Source organism: Ascaphus truei, chromosome 4, assembly GCF_040206685.1.
Source record: "Ascaphus truei isolate aAscTru1 chromosome 4, aAscTru1.hap1, whole genome shotgun sequence".
Classification (NCBI taxonomy): Eukaryota; Metazoa; Chordata; class Amphibia; order Anura; family Ascaphidae; genus Ascaphus; species Ascaphus truei.
Window position 1 is genome coordinate 420,404,871 of NC_134486.1, and position 22,526 is coordinate 420,427,396.

The 22,526-nt window shown below is 51.9% G+C and overlaps 1 protein-coding gene across 3 annotated transcripts in view; it reads right to left on the reverse strand.

Annotated features, from left to right (window-relative positions):
- The window catches only part of SLC29A1 (solute carrier family 29 member 1 (Augustine blood group)), a 187,861-nt gene that overhangs the window by 67,266 nt on the left and 98,069 nt on the right, over nt 1–22,526 (reverse strand). The window contains exons 1-2 of one of the 3 annotated variants that reach the window (XM_075598827.1): nt 20,763–20,852; nt 626–689 (exon numbers count right to left, since the gene is read on the reverse strand). In XM_075598827.1, the coding sequence (XP_075454942.1) occupies nt 626–648 (23 nt within the window). In that variant the 5' untranslated portion in view covers nt 649–689; nt 20,763–20,852. Of the gene's footprint in view, nt 1–625; nt 690–18,772; nt 18,875–20,762; nt 20,853–22,526 lie in introns of those variants that run through there. The other 2 variants (XM_075598829.1, XM_075598826.1) reach the window with 2 other exon arrangements.

Below are 22,526 nucleotides of genomic sequence, written 5' to 3' on the forward strand. Positions count from 1 at the left end.
CACACCCCTGTCCCATCCCCCGGCACACACCCCTGTCCCATCCCCCGGCACACACACCCCTGTCCCATCCCCCGGCACACACCCCTGTCCCGTGCCCCTGCACACACCCCTGTCCCATCCCCCGGCGCACACACCCCCTCCCCCGGGGCACACACCCCTGTCCCATCCCCCGGCACACACCCCCTCCCCCGGGGCGCACACCCCTGTCCCATCCCCCGGCACACACCCCCTCCCCCGGGACACACACCCCTGTCCCATCCCCCGGCACACACACCCCCTCCCCCGGGGCACACACCCCTGTCCCATCCCCCGGCACACACACACCCTCCCCCGGGGCACACACCCCTGTCCCATCCCCCGGCACACACACCCCCTCCCCCGGGGCACACACCCCTGTCCCATCCCCCGGCACACACCCCTGTCCCATCCCCCGGCACACACACCCCTATCCCATCCCCCGGCACACACACACCCCTGTCCCATCCCCCGGCACACACCCCTGTCCCATCCCCCGGCACACACACCCCTGTCCCATCCCCCGGCACACACACACCCCTGTCCCATCCCCCGGCACCCCCCCCCCCCCCCCCCACGCCCCATCCCCAGCACAGCCCCCGAGGCTTACCTGTCCTTGGGAGGTTTAACCATGGTGACGATGGACCAGGCCTGATGATTTATGGAATGGATACCTGCAGAGAGAGAGCGGCACGTCAGAGGGCCCGGCTGTGCACAAGGGGACGCGGCTGCAGGAGGGTTACAATGGGTTAAAGGGAATGGTTTAGACCAGTGCTGACCAACTCCAGTCCTCAAGTGTCACCAACAGGTCAGGTTTTCAGGATATCCCTGCTTCAGCACAGGTGGCTCAATCTGGACCTGACCTGTTAGTGGCCCTTGAGGACTGAACTTGGCCACTCCTGTATGAAAGAATGATCCACATGTGCTGAAGCAGGGACATCCATAAAACCTGACCTGTTGGTTGCCCCTGAGGACCGGAGTTCCCCAGAGCGGCCCCACAAGTCTGATCTTCCGTGACTATCCCGTGGAGGAGAGGTGGGGGATTAGCGCAGGAACGGGCGGGGGATTTCAGGGGCCATTCTGGATTTTTTTTTTTTAAGGTACTTTTGTTGGTAGAAGAGCTAACACTCTATATCCTGATCAGAGAATGCGTTGGGCTTTATGCTGCAATTTTTTTTTTGAAAGAGGAAGTTTATCTTCCATTTCACAGGCACCGAAATCTCTGCTATATATCTCTGCGCGTTATTATATATATCTCTGCGCGTTATTATATAAATCTCTGCGTGTTATTATATATCTCTGCGCGTTATTATATATCTCTCTGCGCGTTATTATATATCTCTGCGCGTTATTATATGTCTCTCTGCGCGTTATTATATATCTCTGCGTGTTATTATATATATCTCTGCGTGTTATTATATATATCTCTGCGTGTTATTATATATCTCTGCGTGTTATATATATCTCTCTGCGCGTTATTATATATCTCTGCGCGTTATTATATGTCTCTCTGCGCGTTATTATATATCTCTGCGTGTTATTATATATATCTCTGCGTGTTATTATATATCTCTGCGTGTTATATATATCTCTCTGCGCGTTATTATATATCTCTGCGCGTTATTATATGTCTCTCTGCGCGTTATTATATATCTCTCTGCGCGTTATTATATATATCTCTGCGCGTTATTATATATCTCTGCGTGTTATTATATCTCTCTGCGTGTTATTATATGTCTCTCTGCGCGTTATTATATGTCTCTCTGCGCGTTATTATATATCTCTGCGCGTTATTATATGTCTCTCTGCGCGTTATTATATATCTCTCTGCGTGTTATTATATATATCTCTCTGCGTGTTATTATATATATATCTCTGCGCGTTATTATATATCTCTGCGTGTTATTATATATCTCTGCGTGTTATATATATCTCTCTGCGCGTTATTATATATCTCTGCGCGTTATTATATGTCTCTCTGCGCGTTATTATACATCTCTCTGCGCGTTATTATATATCTCTCTGCGCGTTATTATATATATCTCTCTGCGTGTTATTATATATATCTCTCTGCGTGTTATATATATCTCTCTGCGCGTTATTATATATCTCTCTGCGCGTTATTATATATCTCTGCGCGTTATTATATATATCTCTGCGTGTTATTATATATCTCTCTGCGTGTTATTATATATCTCTCTCTGCGCGTTATTATATATCTCTCTGCGTGTTATTATATATATCTCTCTGCGCGTTATTATATATCTCTCTGCGTGTTATTATATATATATCTCTGCGCGTTATTATATATCTCTCTGCGTGTTATTATATATATCTCTGCGCGTTATTATATATATCTCTCTGCGTGTTATTATATATCTCTCTGCGTGTTATTATATATATCTCTCTGCGCGTTATTATATATCTCTCTGCGCGTTATTATATATATCTCTCTGCGTGTTATTATATCTCTCTCTGCGTGTTATTATATATCTCTCTGCGTGTTATTATATATCTCTCTGCGCGTTATTATATATCTCTCTGCGCGTTATTATATATCTCTCTGCGCGTTATTATATATATCTCTCTGCGCGTTATTATATGTCTCTCTGCGTGTTATTATATGTCTCTCTGCGTGTTATTATATATCTCTCTGCGTGTTATTATATATCTCTCTGCGTGTTATTATATATATCTCTCTGCGTGTTATTATATATATCTCTCTGCGCGTTATTATATATCTCTCTGCGCGTTATTATATATCTCTCTGCGTGTTATTATATATCTCTCTGCGCGTTATTATATATCTCTCTGCGCGTTATTATATATCTCTCTGCGCGTTATTATATATCTCTCTGCGCGTTATTATATATCTCTCTGCGCGTTATTATATATATCTCTCTGCGCGTTATTATATATATCTCTCTGCGCGTTATTACATCTCTGCGCGTTATTATATATATCTCTGTGCGTTATTATATATCTCTCTGCGTGTTATTATATATATCTCTCTGCGCGTTATTATATATCTCTCTGCGTGTTATTATATATCTCTCTGCGTGTTATTATATATCTCTCTGCGTGTTATTATATATCTCTCTGCGCGTTATTATATATATCTCTCTACCCGTTATTATATATCTCTCTGCGCGTTATTATATATCTCTCTGCGCGTTATTATATATATATCTCTGCGCGTTATTATATATCTCTCTGCGCGTTATTATATATATCTCTCTGCGTGTTATTATATATCTCTCTTTGTGTTATTATATATCTCTCTGCGTGTTATTATATATCTCTCTGCGTGTTATTATATATCTCTCTGCGTGTTATTATATATCTCTCTGCGCGTTATTATATATATATATCTCTGCGCGTTATTATATATATCTCTGCGCGTTATTATATATATCTCTGCGCGTTATTATATATATCTCTGCGCGTTATTATATATATCTCTGCGCGTTATTATATATCTCTCTGCGCGTTATTATATATATCTCTCTGCGCGTTATTATATATATCTCTCTGCGTGTTATTATATATCTCTCTGCGCGTTATTATATATATATCTCTCTGCGCGTTATTATATATCTCTCTGCGCGTTATTATATATATATCTCTGCGCGTTTTTATATATATATCTCTGCGCGTTATTATATATCTCTCTGCGTGTTATTATATATCTCTCTGCGTGTTATTATATATCTCTCTGCGCGTTATTATATATCTACCTGCGTGTTATTATATATCTCTCTGCGCGTTATTATATATATCTCTCTGCGCGTTATTATATATCTCTGCGCGTTATTATATATCTCTCTGCGTGTTATTATATGTCTCTCTGCGTGTTATTATATATCTCTCTGCGTGTTATTATATATCTCTCTGCGTGTTATTATATATATCTCTCTGCGTGTTATTATATATATCTCTCTGCGCATTATTATATATATATATATATATATCTCTGCGCGTTATTATATGTCTCTCTGCGTGTTATTATATATATCTCTCTGCGTGTTATTATATATATCTCTCTGCGTGTTATTATATATCTCTCTGCGCGTTATTATATATCTCTCTCTGCGTGTTATTATATATATCTCTCTGCGTGTTATTATATATCTCACTGCGCGTTATTATACTGTATATATCTCTCTGGGAGTTATTATATATCTCTCTGCATGTTATTATATATCTCTCTGCGTGTTATTATATATATCTCTCTGCGTGTTATTATATATATCTCTCTGCGTGTTATTATATATATCTCTCTGCGTGTTATTATATATCTCTGCGCGTTATTATATATATCTCTGCGTGTTATTATATATCTCTGCGCGTTATTACATCTCTGCGCGTTATTATATATCTCTGCGTGTTATTATATATCTCTGCGTGTTATTATATATCTCTGCGTGTTATTATATATCTCTCTGCGTGTTATTATATATATATATATATCTCTGCGTGTTATTATATATCTCTCTGCGCGATATTATATATATGTCTCTGCGCGATATTATATATATATGTCTCTGCGCGTTATTATAAATCTCTCTGCGCGTTATTATATATATATATATATCTCTGCGCGTTATATATCTCTCTGCGCGTTATTATATATCTCTCTGCGCATTATTATATATCTCTCTGCGCGTTATTATATATCTCTCTGCGCGTTATTATATATCTCTCTGCGCGTTATTATATATCTCTCTGCGCGTTATTATATATCTCTCTGCGCGTTATTACATCTCTGCGCGTTATTACATCTCTGCGCGTTATTACATCTCTGCGCGTTATTACATCTCTGCGCGTTATTACATCTCTGCGCGTTATTACATCTCTGCGCGTTATTACATCTCTGCGCGTTATTACATCTCTGCGCGTTATTACATCTCTGCGCGTTATTACATCTCTGCGCGTTATTACATCTCTGCGCGTTATTACATCTCTGCACGTTATTACATCTCTGCGCGTTATTACATCTCTGCGCGTTATTACAGCTCTGCGCGTTATTATATATCGCTGCGCGTTATTATATTGCTCTGAGCGTTCTCTCTTTGCGCGTTATTATCTCTCTGCGCTTTCTCTCTGCGCGTTCTCTCTGCACGTTATTATATCTCTCTGCGCTTTCTCTCTGCGCGTTATATCTCTCTGCGCGTTATTATATCTCTCTGCGCGTAATCGCTCTGCGTGTTCTCTGCGCGTTATTATATCTCTCTGCGCATAATCGCTCTGCGTGTTCTCTCTGCGCGTTATTATATCTCTCTGCGCGTTATACAGCGGTGTGTAAAAGAAAGTACACCCTCTGAATTCCATGGTTTTACATATCAGGACATAATAACAATCATCTGTTCCTTAGCAGGTCTAAAAATGAGGTAAATACAACCTCAGATGAACAACAACACATGACATATTACAGTGTGTGTGTGTGTGTGTGTGTGTGTGTGTGTGTGTGTGTGTGTGTGTGTGTGTGTGTGTGTGTGTGTGTGTGTGTGTGTGTGTGTGTGTGTGTGTGTGTGTGTGTGTGTGTGTGTACACATGACATATTACACCGTGTCATGATTTAACAAAAATAAAGCCAAAATGGAGAAGCTATGTGTGAAAAACTAAGTACACCCTTACTGCTTCCATAGGGATTAAGGGCCTCATGCAGAGAGCAGCGCTATTAACAATCTCGCCATTTTCCGGCGAAAATCGCCCTAAAAACAGCCGGAAATGGCGAGGTAGGAAAAAAGCGCCATTTTTTTTTCTATTTATAAATCTCGCCGCGCGGTTGGCGAGAACCTACATCTCGCCAGTCTGAAAAATATCCAAATTCAGAAAGGCGCGCTCGCCATCTAGCGGCTGTTTTTGGCGCGATTTTCGTCAATTTTCTCCGCCAACTACAGTTGGCAAGAAACAGGAGCTCGCCGGCTATAGGGGAAAAAAAAAATGCGCGATTTTTATTTTCTCCCTTTCAGCTGCGCGCATCTCCTCATTTACAATTCTCCACAGTAATGCTAAAAATAGCGGATTTCGCCCATTTCTGCATATGGAGAATAAAACTCTCCATTAAACCTAATTTTTCTTAAACTATCCAATTTATTCTAGCGCTGCTCTCTGCATAGGCCCCTAAGATGCTAAGTAGCAGACAGGTGCTGCTAATCAAATGCCCTTGATTAATTGATCATCAGCAAGTGTGACACCTCTATAAAAGCCGAAGTTTTAGCAGTTTGCTGGTCTGGAGCAATCAGGTGTGTGTTAACACAATGCCAAGGAGGAAAGACATCAGCAATGATCTTAGAGAAGCCATTGTTGCTGCTCATCAATCTGGGAAGGGTTCTAAGGCCATTTCCAAACAATTTAAAGTCCATCATTCTACAGTGAGAAAGATTATTCAAAAGTGGAAAACATTCAAGACAATTGCCAATCTTCCCAGGAGTGGACGTCCCAGCAAATTCACCCCAAGGTCAGACTGTGCAATACTCAGAGAAATTGCAAAAAACCCAAGAGTTACATCTCAGACTCTACAGGCCTCAGTTAGCATGTTAAATGTTAAAGTTCATGACAGTACAATTAGAAAAAGACTGAACAAGTATGGTTTGTTTGGAAGGGTTGCCAGGAGAAAGCCTCTTCTCTCTAAAAAGAACATGGCAGCACGGCTTAGGTTTGCAAAGTTGCATCTGAACAAACCACAAGACTTCTGGAACAATGTCCTTTGGACCGATGAGAACAAAGTGGAGATGTTTGGCCATAATGCCTCACTCTGCGTGTTATTCCCTCGCTCTGCGTGTTATTCCCTCGCTCTGCGTGTTATTCCCTCGCTCTGCGTGTTATTCCCTCGCTCTGCGTGTTATTCCCTCGCTCTGCGTGTTATTCCCTCGCTCTGCGTGTTATTCCCTCGCTCTGCGTGTTATTCCCTCACTCTGCGTGTTATTCCCTCACTCTGCGTGTTATTCCCTCGCTCTGCATGTGATCGCTCTGCGGGTTATTCCCTCACTCTGCGTGTGATCTCTGCTTGTTATTCCCTCGCTCTGCGTGTGATCTCTCTGCGTATTATTACAGTACCTCGCTCTGCGTGTGATTCCCTCGCTCTGCGTGTGATTCCCTCGCTCTGCGTGTGATTCCCTCGCTCTGCGTGTGATTCCCTCGCTCTGCGTGTGATTCCCTCGCTCTGCGTGTGATCGCTCTGCGTGTGATTCCCTCACTCTGCGTGTGATCGCTCTGCGTGTGATTCTCTCGCTCTGCGTGTGATCCCCTCGCTCTGCGGGTTATTCCCTCGCTCTGCGTGTTATTCCCTCGCTCTGCGTGTGATCTCTCTGCGTATTATTACAGTACCTCGCTCTGCGTGTTATTCGCTCGCTCTGCGTGATTCCCTCGTTCTGCGTGTGATCTCTGCGTGTGATTCCCTCGCTCTGCGTGTGATTCCCTCGCTCTGCGTGTGATTCCCTCGCTCTGCGTGTGATTCCCTCGCTCTGCGTGTGATCTCTGCGTGTGATTCCCTCGCTCTGCGTGTGATTCCCTCGCTCTGCGTGTGATTCCCTCGCTCTGCGTGTGATCTCTGCGTGTGATTCCCTCGCTCTGCGTGTGATTCCCTCGCTCTGCGTGTGATTCCCTCGCTCTGCGTGTGATTCCCTCGCTCTGCGTGTGATCTCTGCGTGTTATTGCCTCGCTCTGCGTGTGATTCCCTCGCTCTGCGTGTGATTCCCTCGCTCTGCGTGTGATTCTCTCGCTCTGCGTGTGATTCTCTCGCTCTGCGTGTGATTCTCTCGCTCTGCGTGTGATTCTCTCGCTCTGCGTGTGATTCTCTCGCTCTGCGTGTGATTCTCTCGCTCTGCGTGTGATTCTCTCGCTCTGCGTGTGATTCTCTCGCTCTGCGTGTGATCGCTCTGCGTGTGATTCCCTCGCTCTGCGTGTGATCGCTCTGCGTGTGATCGCTCTGCGTGTGATTCTCTCGCTCTGCGTGTGATTCTCTCGCTCTGCGTGTGATTCTCTCGCTCTGCGTGTGATTCTCTCGCTCTGCGTGTGATTCTCTCGCTCTGCGTGTGATTCTCTCGCTCTGCGTGTGATTCTCTCGCTCTGCGTGTGATTCTCTCGCTCTGCGTGTGATTCTCTCGCTCTGCGTGTGATTCTCTCGCTCTGCGTGTGATTCTCTCGCTCTGCGTGTGATTCTCTCGCTCTGCGTGTGATCGCTCTGCGTGTGATTCCCTCGCTCTGCGTGTGATCGCTCTGCGTGTGATTCTCTCGCTCTGCGTGTGATTCTCTCGCTCTGCGTGTGATTCTCTCGCTCTGCGTGTGATTCTCTCGCTCTGCGTGTGATTCTCTCGCTCTGCGTGTGATTCTCTCGCTCTGCGTGTGATTCCCTCGCTCTGCGTGTGATCGCTCTGCGTGTGATTCTCTCGCTCTGCGCGTGATTCTCTCGCTCTGCGCGTGATTCTCTCGCTCTGCGCGTGATTCTCTCGCTCTGCGCGTGATTCTCTTGCTCTGCGCGTGATTCTCTCGCTCTGCGCGTGATTCCCTCGCTCTGCGTGTGATTCCCTCGCTCTGCGTGTGATCTGTGTGTTATTACAGTACCTCGCTCTGAGTGTTATTCCCTCGCTCTGCGTGTTATTCCCTCGCTCTGCGTGTTATTCCCTCGCTCTGCGTGTTATTCCCTCGCTCTGCGTGTTATTCCCTCGCTCTGCGTGTTATTCCCTCGCTCTGCGTGTTATTCCCTCGCTCTGCGTGTTATTCCCTCGCTCTGCGTGTTATTCCCTCGCTCTGCGTGTTATTCCCTCGCTCTGCGTGTTATTCCCTCGCTCTGCGTGTTATTCCCTCGCTCTGCGTGTGATCTCTGCGTATTATTACAGTACCTCGCTCTGCGTGTGATTCCCTTGCTCTGCGTGTGATTCCCTCGCTCTGCGTGTGATTCTCTCGCTCTGCGTGTGATTCTCTCGCTCTGCGTGTGATTCCCTCGCTCTGCGTGTGATTCCCTCGCTCTGCGTGTGATTCCCTCGCTCTGCGTGTGATTCCCTCGCTCTGCGTGTGATTCCCTCGCTCTGCGTGTGATTCCCTCGCTCTGCGTGTGATCTCTGCATATTATTACAGTACCTCGCTCTGCGTGTGATTCCCTCGCTCTGCGTGTGATTCCCTCGCTCTGCGTGTGATTCCCTCGCTCTGCGTGTGATTCCCTCGCTCTGCGTGTGATCTCTGCGTATTATTACAGTACCTCGCTCTGCGTGTTATTCGCTCGCTCTGCGTGTGTTTGCACTGCGTGTTATTCCCTCGCTCTGCATATTATTACAGTACCTCGGTCTGCGTGTGATCGCTCTGCGTGTGATTCCCTCGCTCTGCGTGTGATTGCTCTGCGTGTGATCCCCTCGCTCTGCGTGTGATCCCCTCGCTCTGCGTGTGATCCCCTCGCTCTGCGTGTGATCCCCTCGCTCTGCGTGTGATCTCTCTGCGTGTTATTCCCTTGCTCTGCGTGTTATTCCCTCGCTCTGCGTGTTATTCCCTCGCTCTGCGTGTTATTCCCTCGCTCTGCATGTGATCTCTCTGCGTGTTATTCCCTCGCTCTGCGTGTGATCGCTCTGCGTGTTATTCGCTCTGCGTGTGATCGCTCTGCGTGTTATTCCCTCGCTCTGCGTGTGATCTCTGTGTGTTATTACAGTACCTCGCTCTGCGTGTTATTCGCTCACTCTGCGTGTGATCGCTCTGCGTGTGATCGCTCTGCGTGTTATTCGCTCAGCGTGTGAGCTCTGTGTGTGATTCCCTCGCTCTGCGTGTTATTCGCTCGCTCTGCGTGTGATCGCTCTGCGTGTTATTTGCTCAGCGTGTGAGCTCTGCGTGTGATTCCCTCGCTCTGCGTGTGATTCCCTCGCTCTGCGTGTGATCGCTCTGCGTGTGATCGCTCTGCGTGTTATTCCCTTGCTCTGCGTGTGTGATCGCACTGCGTGTTATTCCCTCGCTCTGCGTGTGATCTCTCTGCGTGTGATTCCCTCGCTCTGCGTGTGATTCCCTCGCTCTGCGTGTGATTCCATCGCTCTGCGTGTGATTGCTCTGCGTGTTATTTGCTCTGCGTGTGATCCCCTCACTCTGCGTGTGATCCCCTCGCTATGCGTGTGATCTCTCTGTGTGTTATTACAGTACCTCGCTCTGCGTGTTATTCCTTCGCTCTGCGTGTTATTCCCTCGCTCTGCATGTGATTGCTCTGCGGGTTATTCCCTCGCTCTGCGGGTTATTCCCTCGCTCTGTGTGTGATCTCTCTGCGTATTATTACAGTACCTCGCTCTGCGTGTTATTCGCTCGCTCTGCGTGATTCCCTTGCTCTGCGTGTGATTCCCTTGCTCTGCGTGTGATTCCCTCGCTCTGCGTGTGATCCCCTCACTCTGCATGTGATCCCCTCGCTATGCGTGTGATCTCTGTGTGTTATTACAGTACCTCGCTCTGCGTGTTATTCCCTCGCTCTGCATGTGATTGCTCTGCGGGTTATTCCCTCGCTCTGCGGGTTATTCCCTCGCTCTGCGGGTTATTCCCTCGCTCTGCGTGTGATCTCTCTGCGTATTATTACAGTACCTCGCTCTGCGTGTGATTCCCTCGCTCTGCGTGTGATTCTCTCGCTCTGCGTGTGATCCCCTCGCTCTGCGTGTGATCGCTCTGCGTGTGATTCCCTCGCTCTGCGTGTGATCGCTCTGCGTGTGATTCTCTCGCTCTGCGTGTGATCGCTCTGCGTGTGATTCTCTCGCTCTGCGTGTGATCGCTCTGCGTGTGATCCCCTCGCTCTGCGTGTGATCCCCTCGCTCTGCGTGTGATCCCCTCGCTCTGCGTGTGATCCCCTCGCTCTGCGTGTGATCTCTCTGTGTGTTATTACAGTACCTCGCTCTGCGTGTTATTCCCTCGCTCTGCGTGTGATCTCTCTGCGTGTTATTACCTCGCTCTGCGTGTTATTCCCTTGCTCTGCGAGTTATTCCCTCGCTCAGCGTGTGAGCTCTGTGTGTGATTCCCTCGCTCTGCGTGTTATTCGCTCGCTCTGCGTGTGATCGCTCTGCGTGTTATTCGCTCGCTCTGCGTGTGATCGCTCTGCGTGTTATTCGCTCGCTCTGCGTGTGATCGCTCTGCGTGTTATTTGCTCAGCGTGTGAGCTCTGCGTGTTATTCCCTCGCTCTGCGTGTTATTCCCTCGCTCTGGGTGTGATCGCTCTGCGTGTTATTCGCACTGCGTGTTATCCCCTCGCTCTGCGTGTGATCTCTCTGCGTGTGATTCCCTCGCTCTGCGTGTGATTCCCTCGCTCTGCGTGTGATTCCCTCGCTCTGCGTGTGATTCCCTCGCTCTGCGTGTGATTCCATCGCTCTGCGTGTGATTCCATCGCTCTGCGTGTGATTGCTCTGCGTGTTATTTGCTCTGCGTGTGATCCCCTAGCTATGCGTGTGATCTCTCTGTGTGTTATTACAGTACCTCGCTCTGCGTGTTATTCCTTCGCTCTGCGTGTTATTCCCTCGCTCTGCATGTGATTGCTCTGCGGGTTATTCCCTCGCTCTGCGGGTTATTCCCTCGCTCTGCGGGTTATTCCCTCGCTCTGCGTGTTATCTCTCTGCGTATTATTACAGTACCTCGCTCTGCGTGTTATTCGCTCGCTCTGCGTGATTCCCTCGCTCTGCGTGTGATTCCCTCGCTCTGCGTGTGATTCCCTCGCTCTGCGTGTGATTCCCTCGCTCTGCGTGTGATCTCTGCGTATTATTACAGTACCTCGCTCTGCGTGTTATTCGCTCGCTCTGCGTATTATTACAGTACCTCGCTCTGCGTGTGATCGCTCTGAGTGTGATTCCCTCGCTCTGCGTGTGATCGCTCTGCGTGTGATTCCCTCGCTCTGCGTGTGATCCCCTCGCTCTGCGTGTGATCGCTCTGCGTGTGATTCCCTCGCTCTGCGTGTGATCGCTCTGCGTGTGATTCTCTCGCTCTGCGTGTGATCCCCTCGCTCTGCGTGTGATCCCCTCACTCTGCGTGTGATCCCCTCGCTCTGCGTGTGATCCCCTCGCTCTGCGTGTGATCCCCTCGCTCTGCGTGTGATCCCCTCGCTCTGCGTGTGATCCCCTCGCTCTGCGTGTGATCCCCTCGCTATGCGTGTGATCTCTCTGTGTGTTATTACTGTACCTCGCTCTGCGTGTTATTCCTTCGCTCTGCGTGTTATTCCCTCGCTCTGCATGTGATTGCTCTGCGGGTTATTCCCTCGCTCTGCGGGTTATTCCCTCGCTCTGCGTGTGATCTCTCTGCGTATTATTACAGTACCTCGCTCTGCGTGTTATTCGCTCGCTCTGCGTGATTCCCCTGCTCTGCGTGTGATTCCCTCGCTCTGCGTGTGATTCCCTCGCTCTGCGTGTGATCCCCTCACTCTGCGTGTGATCCCCTCGCTATGCGTGTGATCTCTCTGTGTGTTATTACAGTACCTCGCTCTGCGTGTTATTCCTTCGCTCTGCGTGTTATTCCCTCGCTCTGCGTGTGATCTCTCTGCGTATTATTACAGTACATCGCTCTGCGTGTTATTCGCTCGCTCTGCGTGATTCCCTTGCTCTGCGTGATTCCCTTGCTCTGCGTGTGATTCCCTCGCTCTGCGTGTGATTCCCTCGCTCTGCGTGTGATTCCCTTGCTCTGCGTGTGATTCCCTCGCTCTGCGTGTGATTCCCTCGCTCTGCGTGTGATTCCCTCGCTCTGCGTGTGATTCCCTCGCTCTGCGTGTTATTCGCTCGCTCTGCGTGTGATCGCACTGCGTGTTATTCCCTCGTTCTGCGTATTATTACAGTACCTCGCTCTGCGTGTGATCGCTCTGAGTGTGATTCCCTCGCTCTGCGTGTGATTCCCTCGCTCTGCGTGTGATCCCCTCGCTCTGCGTGTGATCGCTCTGCGTGTGATTCCCTCGCTCTGCGTGTGATCGCTCTGCGTGTGATTCTCTCGCTCTGCGTGTGATCCCCTCGCTCTGCGTGTGATCCCCTCGCTCTGCGTGTGATCCCCTCGCTCTGCGTGTGATCCCCTCGCTCTGCGTGTGATCTCTCTGTGTGTTATTACAGTACCTCGCTCTGCGTGTTATTCCCTCGCTCTGCGTGTGATCTCTCTGCGTGTTATTACCTCGCTCTGCGTGTTATTCCCTTGCTCTGCGAGTTATTCCCTCGCTCAGCGTGTGAGCTCTGTGTGTGATTCCCTCGCTCTGCGTGTTATTCGCTCGCTCTGCGTGTGATCGCTCTGCGTGTTATTCGCTCGCTCTGCGTGTGATCGCTCTGCGTGTTATTTGCTCAGCGTGTGAGCTCTGCGTGTGATTCCCTCGCTCTGCGTGTTATTCCCTCGCTCTGCGTGTGATCTCTCTGCGTATTATTACAGTACCTCGCTCTGCGTGTTATTCGCTCGCTCTGCGTGATTCCCTTGCTCTGCGTGTGATTCCCTCGCTCTGCGTGTGATTCCCTCGCTCTGCGTGTGATTCCCTCGCTCTGCGTGTGATCTCTGCGTATTATTACAGTACCTCGCTCTGCGTGTTATTCGCTCGCTCTGCGTGTGATCGCACTGCGTGTTATTCCCTCGTTCTGCGTATTATTACAGTACCTCGCTCTGCGTGTGATCGCTCTGAGTGTGATTCCCTCGCTCTGCGTGTGATCGCTCTGCGTGTGATCCCCTCGCTCTGCGTGTGATCGCTCTGCGTGTGATTCCCTCGCTCTGCGTGTGATCGCTCTGCGTGTGATCCCCTCGCTCTGCGTGTGATCCCCTCGCTCTGCGTGTTATTACAGTACCTCGCTCTGCGTGTTATTCCCTCGCTCTGCGTGTGATCTCTCTGCGTGTTATTACCTCGCTCTGCGTGTTATTCCCTTGCTCTGCGAGTTATTCCCTCGCTCAGCGTGTGAGCTCTGTGTGTGATTCCCTCGCTCTGCGTGTTATTCGCTCGCTCTGCGTGTGATCGCTCTGCGTGTTATTCGCTCGCTCTGCGTGTGATCGCTCTGCGTGTTATTTGCTCAGCGTGTGAGCTCTGCGTGTGATTCCCTCGCTCTGCGTGTTATTCCCTCGCTCTGCGTGTGATCTCTCTGCGTATTATTACAGTACCTCGCTCTGCGTGTTATTCGCTCGCTCTGCGTGATTCCCTTGCTCTGCGTGTGATTCCCTCGCTCTGCGTGTGATTCCCTCGCTCTGCGTGTGATTCCCTCGCTCTGCGTGTGATCTCTGCGTATTATTACAGTACCTCGCTCTGCGTGTTATTCGCTCGCTCTGCGTGTGATCGCACTGCGTGTTATTCCCTCGTTCTGCGTATTATTACAGTACCTCGCTCTGCGTGTGATCGCTCTGAGTGTGATTCCCTCGCTCTGCGTGTGATCGCTCTGCGTGTGATTCCCTCGCTCTGCGTGTGATCACTCTGCGTGTGATCGCTCTGCGTGTGATTCTCTCGCTCTGCGTGTGATCCCCTCGCTCTGCGTGTGATCCCCTCGCTCTGCGTGTGATCCCCTCGCTCTGCGTGTGATCCCCTCGCTCTGCGTGTGATCTCTCTGTGTGTTATTACAGTACCTCGCTCTGCGTGTTATTCCCTCGCTCTGCGTGTGATCTCTCTGCGTGTTATTACCTCGCTCTGCGTGTTATTCCCTTGCTCTGCGAGTTATTCCCTCGCTCAGCGTGTGAGCTCTGTGTGTGATTCCCTCGCTCTGCGTGTTATTCGCTCGCTCTGCGTGTGATCGCTCTGCGTGTTATTCGCTCGCTCTGCGTGTGATCGCTCTGCGTGTTATTTGCTCAGCGTGTGAGCTCTGCGTGTGATTCCCTCGCTCTGCGTGTTATTCCCTCGCTCTGCGTGTGATCGCTCTGGGTGTGATCGCTCTGGGTGTTATTCGCACTGCGTGTTATTCCCTCGCTCTGCGTGTGATCTCTCTGCGTGTGATTCCCTCGCTCTGCGTGTGATTCCCTCGCTCTGCGTGTGATTCCATCGCTCTGCGTGTGATTCCATCGCTCTGCGTGTGATTGCTCTGCGTGTGATCCCCTCACTCTGCGTGTGATCCCCTCGCTATGCGTGTGATCTCTCTGTGTTATTACAGTACCTCGCTCTGCGTGTTATTCCTTCGCTCTGCGTGTTATTCCCTCGCTCTGCATGTGATTGCTCTGCGGGTTATTCCCTCGCTCTGCGGGTTATTCCCTCGCTCTGCGTGTGATCTCTCTGCGTATTATTACAGTACCTCGCTCTGCGTGTTATTCGCTCGCTCTGCGTGTGATTCCCTCGCTCTGCATGTGATTCCCTCGCTCTGCGTGTGATTCCCTCGCTCTGCGTGTGATTCCCTCGCTCTGCGTGTGATTCCCTCGCTCTGCGTGTGATCTCTGCGTATTATTACAGTACCTCGCTCTGCGTGTTATTCGCTCGCTCTGCGTGTGATTCCCTTGCTCTGCGTGTGATTCCCTCGCTCTGCGTGTGATTCCCTCGCTCTGCGTGTGATCTCTGCGTATTATTACAGTACCTCGCTCTGCGTGTTATTCGCTCGCTCTGCGTGTGATCGCACTGCGTGTTATTCCCTCGTTCTGCGTATTATTACAGTACCTCGCTCTGCGTGTGATCGCTCTGAGTGTGATTCCCTCGCTCTGCGTGTGATCGCTCTGCGTGTGATTCCCTCGCTCTGCGTGTGATCCCCTCGCTCTGCGTGTGATTCCCTCGCTCTGCGTGTGATCGCTCTGCGTGTGATTCTCTCGCTCTGCGTGTGATCCCCTCGCTCTGCGTGTGATCCCCTCGCTCTGCGTGTGATCCCCTCGCTCTGCGTGTGATCCCCTCGCTCTGCGTGTGATCCCCTCGCTCTGCGTGTGATCTCTCTGTGTGTTATTACAGTACCTCGCTCTGCATGTTATTCCCTCGCTCTGCGTGTGATATCTCTGCGTGTTATTACCTCGCTCTGCGTGTTATTCCCTTGCTCTGCGAGTTATTCCCTCGCTCAGCGTGTGAGCTCTGTGTGTGATTCCCTCGCTCTGCGTGTTATTCGCTCGCTCTGCGTGTGATCGCTCTGCGTGTTATTCGCTCGCTCTGCGTGTGCTCGCTCTGCGTGTTATTTGCTCAGCCTGTGAGCTCTGCGTGTGATTCCCTCGCTCTGCGTGTGATCGCTCTGGGTGTGATCGCTCTGCGTGTTATTCGCACTGCGTGTTATTCCCTCGCTCTGCGTGTGATCTCTCTGCGTGTGATTCCCTCGCTCTGCGTGTGATTCCATCGCTCTGCGTGTGATTGCTCTGCGTGTTATTTGCTCTGCGTGTGATCCCCTCACTCTGCGTGTGATCCCCTCGCTATGCGTGTGATCTCTCTGTGTGTTATTACAGTACCTCGCTCTGCGTGTTATTCCCTCGTTCTCCGTGTGATCTCTCTGCGTGTGATTCCCTCGCTCTGCGTGTGATTCCCTCGCTCTGCGTGTGATTCCATCGCTCTGCGTGTGATTGCTCTGCGTGTTATTTGCTCTGCGTGTGATCCCCTCACTCTGCGTGTTATTCCCTTGCTCTGCGAGTTATTCCCTCGCTCAGCGTGTGAGCTCTGTGTGTGATTCCCTCGCTCTGCGTGTTATTCGCTCGCTCTGCGTGTTATTCGCTCGCTCTGCGTGTGATCGCTCTGCGTGTGATCGCTCTGCGTGTTATTTGCTCAGAGTGTGAGCTCTGCGTGTGATTCCCTCGCTCTGCGTGTTATTCCCTCGCTCTGGGTGTGATCGCTCTGCGTGTTATTCGCTCTGCGTGTGATTCCCTTGCTCTGCGTGTTAGATCGCTCTGCGTGTGATTCCCTTGCTCTGCGTGTGTGATCGCTCTGCGCGTGTGATCGCTCTGCGCGTGTGATCGCTCTGCGCGTGTGATCGCTCTGCGCGTGTGATCGCTCTGCGCGTGTGATCGCTCTGCGCGTGTGATCGCTCTGCGCGTGTGATCGCTCTGCGCGTGTGATCGCTCTGCGCGTGTGATCGCTCTGCGCGTGTGATCGCTCTGCGCGTGTGATCGCTCTGCGCGTGTGATCGCTCTGCGCGTGTGATTCCCTCGCTCTGCGCGTGTGATTCCCTCGCTCTGCGCGTGTGATTCCCTCGCTCTGCGCGTGTGATTCCCTCGCTCTGCGCGTGTGATTCCCTCGCTCTGCGCGTGTGATTCCCTCGCTCTGCGCGTGTGATTCCCTCGCTCTGCGCGTGTGATTCCCTCGCTCTGCGCGTGTGATTCCCTCGCTCTGCGCGTGTGATTCCCTCGCTCTGCGCGTGTGATTCCCTCGCTCTGCGCGTGTGATTCCCTCGCTCTGCGCGTGTGATTCCCTCGCTCTGCGCGTGTGATTCCCTCGCTCTGCGCGTGTGATTCCCTCGCTCTGCGCGTGTGATTCCCTCGCTCTGCGCGTGTGATTCCCTCGCTCTGCGCGTGTGATTCCCTCGCTCTGCGCGTGTGATTCCCTCGCTCTGCGCGTGTGATTCCCTCGCTCTGCGCGTGTGATTCCCTCGCTCTGCGCGTGTGATTCCCTCGCTCTGCGCGTGTGATTCCCTCGCTCTGCGCGTGTGATTCCCTCGCTCTGCGCGTGTGATTCCCTCGCTCTGCGCGTGTGATTCCCTCGCTCTGCGCGTGTGATTCCCTCGCTCTGCGCGTGTGATTCCCTCGCTCTGCGCGTGTGATTCCCTCGCTCTGCGCGTGTGATTCCCTCGCTCTGCGCGTGTGATTCCCTCGCTCTGCGCGTGTGATTCCCTCGCTCTGCGCGTGTGATTCCCTCGCTCTGCGCGTGTGATTCCCTCGCTCTGCGCGTGTGATTCCCTCGCTCTGCGCGTGTGATTCCCTCGCTCTGCGCGTGTGATTCCCTCGCTCTGCGCGTGTGATTCCCTCGCTCTGCGCGTGTGATTCCCTCGCTCTGCGCGTGTGATTCCCTCGCTCTGCGCGTGTGATTCCCTCGCTCTGCGCGTGTGATTCCCTCGCTCTGCGCGTGTGATTCCCTCGCTCTGCGCGTGTGATTCCCTCGCTCTGCGCGTGTGATTCCCTCGCTCTGCGCGTGTGATTCCCTCGCTCTGCGCGTGTGATTCCCTCGCTCTGCGCGTGTGATTCCCTCGCTCTGCGCGTGTGATTCCCTCGCTCTGCGCGTGTGATTCCCTCGCTCTGCGCGTGTGATTCCCTCGCTCTGCGCGTGTGATTCCCTCGCTCCGCGCGTGTGATTCCCTCGCTCCGCGCGTGTGATTCCCTCGCTCCGCGCGTGTGATTCCCTCGCTCCGCGCGTGTGATTCCCTCGCTCCGCGCGTGTGATTCCCTCGCTCCGCGCGTGCGATTCCCTCGCTCCGCGCGTGCGATTCCCTCGCTCCGCGCGTGCGATTCCCTCGCTCCGCGCGTGCGATTCCCTCGCTCCGCGCGTGCGATTCCCTCGCTCCGCGCGTGCGATTCCCTCGCTCCGCGCGTGCGATTCCCTCGCTCCGCGCGTGCGATTCCCTCGCTCCGCGCGTGTTATTCCCTCGCTCCGCGCGTGTTATTCCCTCGCTCCGCGCGTGTTATTCCCTCGCTCCGCGCGTGTTATTCCCTCGCTCTGCGCGTGTTATTCCCTCGCTCCGCGCGTGTGATTCCCTCGCTCTGTGTGTTATTCCCTCGCTCCGCGCGCGTGATTCCCTCGCTCTGCGCGTGTGATTCCCTCGCTCTGCACATGTTATCTCTCTGCTTTGCTGGCCCCTCTGGCAGTGACGGGGTTAAGTTACATGTGATGAGCAGCAGCTGAATTGACCCCAGGGTATTGGGGCACAGAGTTGCGTTAACTCCTGCGGTGCCAAGAAGGGTCTGGGCACTGAAGGGGTTAAACGCAAGTGGCACTTACTCAGCAGCCTTCAGTTAACCCCTTTGGTACCAGAGGGTTGCACACGTGATGCATAATCAGTCACTGCTCTTCCTGCTGGGTCCTGCGCAGACACGGCCGCGCTGCCACACAGCGCTGTATCTAACCGGGAGATCCTGAAAAGCGCGCGGAGACCCGGACACGCCCCTCCTGCCCACAGGAAGCGCCTTAAAGGGGCAGCATGTCCCAGCACCACTACAGCAGTGACAGGGTTAAGGGGTCAGCCCCTCCTAGCGGCAAAGTGTACTAATGGCAGTGACAGAGTTAAGGGGTCAGCCCCTCCTAGCGGCAAAGTGTACTAATGGCAGTGACAGGGTTAAGGGGTCAGTCCCTCCTAGCGGCAAAATGTACTAATGGCAGTGACAGGGTTAAGGGGCCAGTCCTCCTAGCGGCAAAATGTACTAATGGCAGTGACAGGGTTAAGGGGCCAGTCTCTTCTAGGGGCAAAGTGTACTAATGGCAGTGACAGGGTTAAGGGGTTAGTCCCTCCTAGCGGCAAAGTGTACTAATGGCAGTGACAGGGTTAAGGGGTCAGTCCCTCCTAGGGGCACAGTGTACTAATGGCAGTGACAGGGTTAAGGGGTTAGTCCCCCCTAGGGGCAAAGTGTACTAATGGCAGTGACAGGGTTAAGGGGTCAGTCCCTCCTAGGAGCAAAGTGTACTAATGGCAGTGACAGGGTTAAGGGGTTAGTCCCTCCTAGGGGCAAAGTGTACTAATGGCAGTGACATGGTTAAGGGGTCAGTCCTCCTAGCGGCAAAATGTACTAATGGCAGTGACAGGGTTAAGGGGCCAGTCTCTTCTAGGGGCAAAGTGTACTAATGGCAGTGACATGGTTAAGGGGTCAGTCCTCCTAGCGGCAAAATGTACTAATGGCAGTGACAGGGTTAAGGGGCCAGTCTCTTCTAGGGGCAAAGTGTACTAATGGCAGTGACAGGGTTAAGGGGTCAGTCCTCCTTAGGCATGACAAGACCATGTTGAAAAAAACATCTGTGTTAATTTGCCCCACGTGTGCTAATTAAGATGGATGGGCTGAATTAAATTCTGTCAGGTGACTTATTAGGCTTTTTTAAGGGCAGACAATGCAGCCCAAGCTTCAAAGTGGCGCAGTTCTAAGTGGCGCAGTTCTAAGTGGCGCAGTTCTAAGTGGCAGAGTGGAGTTTAACAGGGAGTTCAACAGGAGTGAAACAAGGGGACAACAGGAGGGAAACAAGGGGACAACAGGAGTGAAACAAGGGGACAACAGGAGTGAAACAAGGGGACAACAGGAGTGAAACAAGGGGACAACAGGAGTGAAACAAGGGGACAACAGGAGGGAAACAAGGGGACAACAGGAGGGAAACAAGGGGACAACAGGAGGGAAACAAGGGGACAACAGGAGGGAAACAAGGGGACAACAGGAGGGAAACAAGGGGACAACAGGAGGGAAACAAGGGGACAACAGGAGGGAAACAAGGGGACAACAGGAGGGAAACAAGGGGACAACAGGAGGGAAACAAGGGGACAACAGGAGGGAAACAAGGGGACAACAGGAGGGAAACAAGGGGGCAACAGGAGGGAAACAAGGGGGCAACAGGAGGGAAACAAGGGGACAACAGAACACCTGCAGAACACCTGCAGAACAAATGCAGAACACCTGCAGAACAAATGCAGAACACCTACAGAAGAAATGCAGAACACCTGCAGAACACCTGCAGAACACCTACAGAACAAATGCAGAACACCTACAGAAGAAATGCAGAACACCTGCAGAAGAAATGCAGAACACCTGCAGAAGAAATGCAGAACACCTGCAGAAGAAATGCAGAACACCTACAGAAGAAATGCAGAACACCTACAGAAGAAATGCAGAACACCTACAGAAGAAATGCAGAACACCTGCAGAAGAAATGCAGAACACCTACAGAAGAAATGCAGAACACCTACAGAAGAAATGCAGAACACCTGCAGAAGAAATGCAGAACACCTACGGACCCTCAATCCTGGATGTGCTGCGCTGGAAAGCTGGACACTTTCTATCCCACGCCACACATCTCAGCACTAAACTTCGGCTGCCGCTGCTACTATTTATATGTCATCTTACGTATAAATAGCCAGCACCGCCTCGTGCTATATCTGTCCCAGAGCACATGTGATACGGGCAGAGATTATGGGAGACGGAGGGGTGCCAATATGCCAGATCTCCATACCCCCCGCACCCGCTCACATTACTCCCTGTACACAGCGCTGTACCCGTACATGCCAGATCTCCATACCCCCCGCACCCGCTCACATTACTCCCCGTACACAGCACTGTACCCGTACATGCCAGATCTCCATACCCCCGCACCCGCTCACATTACTCCCCGTACACAGCACTGTACCTGTACATGCCAGATCTCCATACCCCCGCACCCGCTCACATTACTCCCCGTACACAGCGCTGTACCCGTACATGCCAGATCTCCATACCCCCCGCACCCGCTCACATTACTCCCTGTACACAGCGCTGTACCTGTACATGCCAGATCTCCATACCCCCCGCACCCGCTCACATTACTCCCCGTACACAGCGCTGTACCCGTACATGCCAGATCTCCATACCCCCGCACCCGCTCACATTACTCCCTGTACACAGCGCTGTACCCGTACATGCCAGATCTCCATACCCCCGCACCCGCTCACATTACTCCCCGTACACAGCGCTGTACCTGTACATGCCAGATCTCCATACCCCCCGCACCCGCTCACATTACTCCCTGTACACAGCGCTGTACCAGTACATGCCAGATCTCCATACCCCCGCACCCGCTCACATTACTCCCTGTACACAGCGCTGTACCCGTACATGCCAGATCTCCATACCCCCGCATCCGCTCACATTACTCCCTGTACACAGCGCTGTACCTGTACATGCCAGATCTCCATACCCCCCCCACCCGCTCACATTACTCCCTGTACACAGCGCTGTACCTGTACATGCCAGATCTCCATACCCCCCGCACCCGCTCACATTACTCCCCGTACACAGCGCTGTACCCGTACATGCCAGATCTCCATACCCCCCGCACCCGCTCACATTACTCCCCGTACACAGCGCTGTACCCGTACATGCCAGATCTCCATACCCCCCGCACCCGCTCACATTACTCCCTGTACACAGCGCTGTACCTGTACATGCCAGATCTCCATACCCCCCGCACCCGCTCACATTACTCCCCGTACACAGCGCTGTACCCGTACATGCCAGATCTCCATACCCCCCGCACCCGCTCACATTACTCCCTGTACACAGCGCTGTACCTGTACATGCCAGATCTCCATACCCCCGCACCCGCTCACATTACTCCCCGTACACAGCGCTGTACCCGTACATGCCAGATCTCCATACCCCCGCACCCGCTCACATTACTCCCCGTACACAGCGCTGTACCCGTACATGCCAGATCTCCATACCCCCGCACCCGCTCACATTACTCCCTGTACACAGCGCTGTACCTGTACATGCCAGATCTCCATACCCCCCGCACCCGCTCACATTACTCCCTGTACACAGCACTGTACCTGTACATGCCAGATCTCCATACCCCCCGCACCCGCTCACATTACTCCCCGTACACAGCACTGTACCTGTACATGCCAGATCTCCATACCCCCCGCACCCGCTCACATTACTCCCTGTACACAGCACTGTACCCGTACATGCCAGATCTCCATACCCCCCGCACCCGCTCACATTACTCCCCGTACACAGCACTG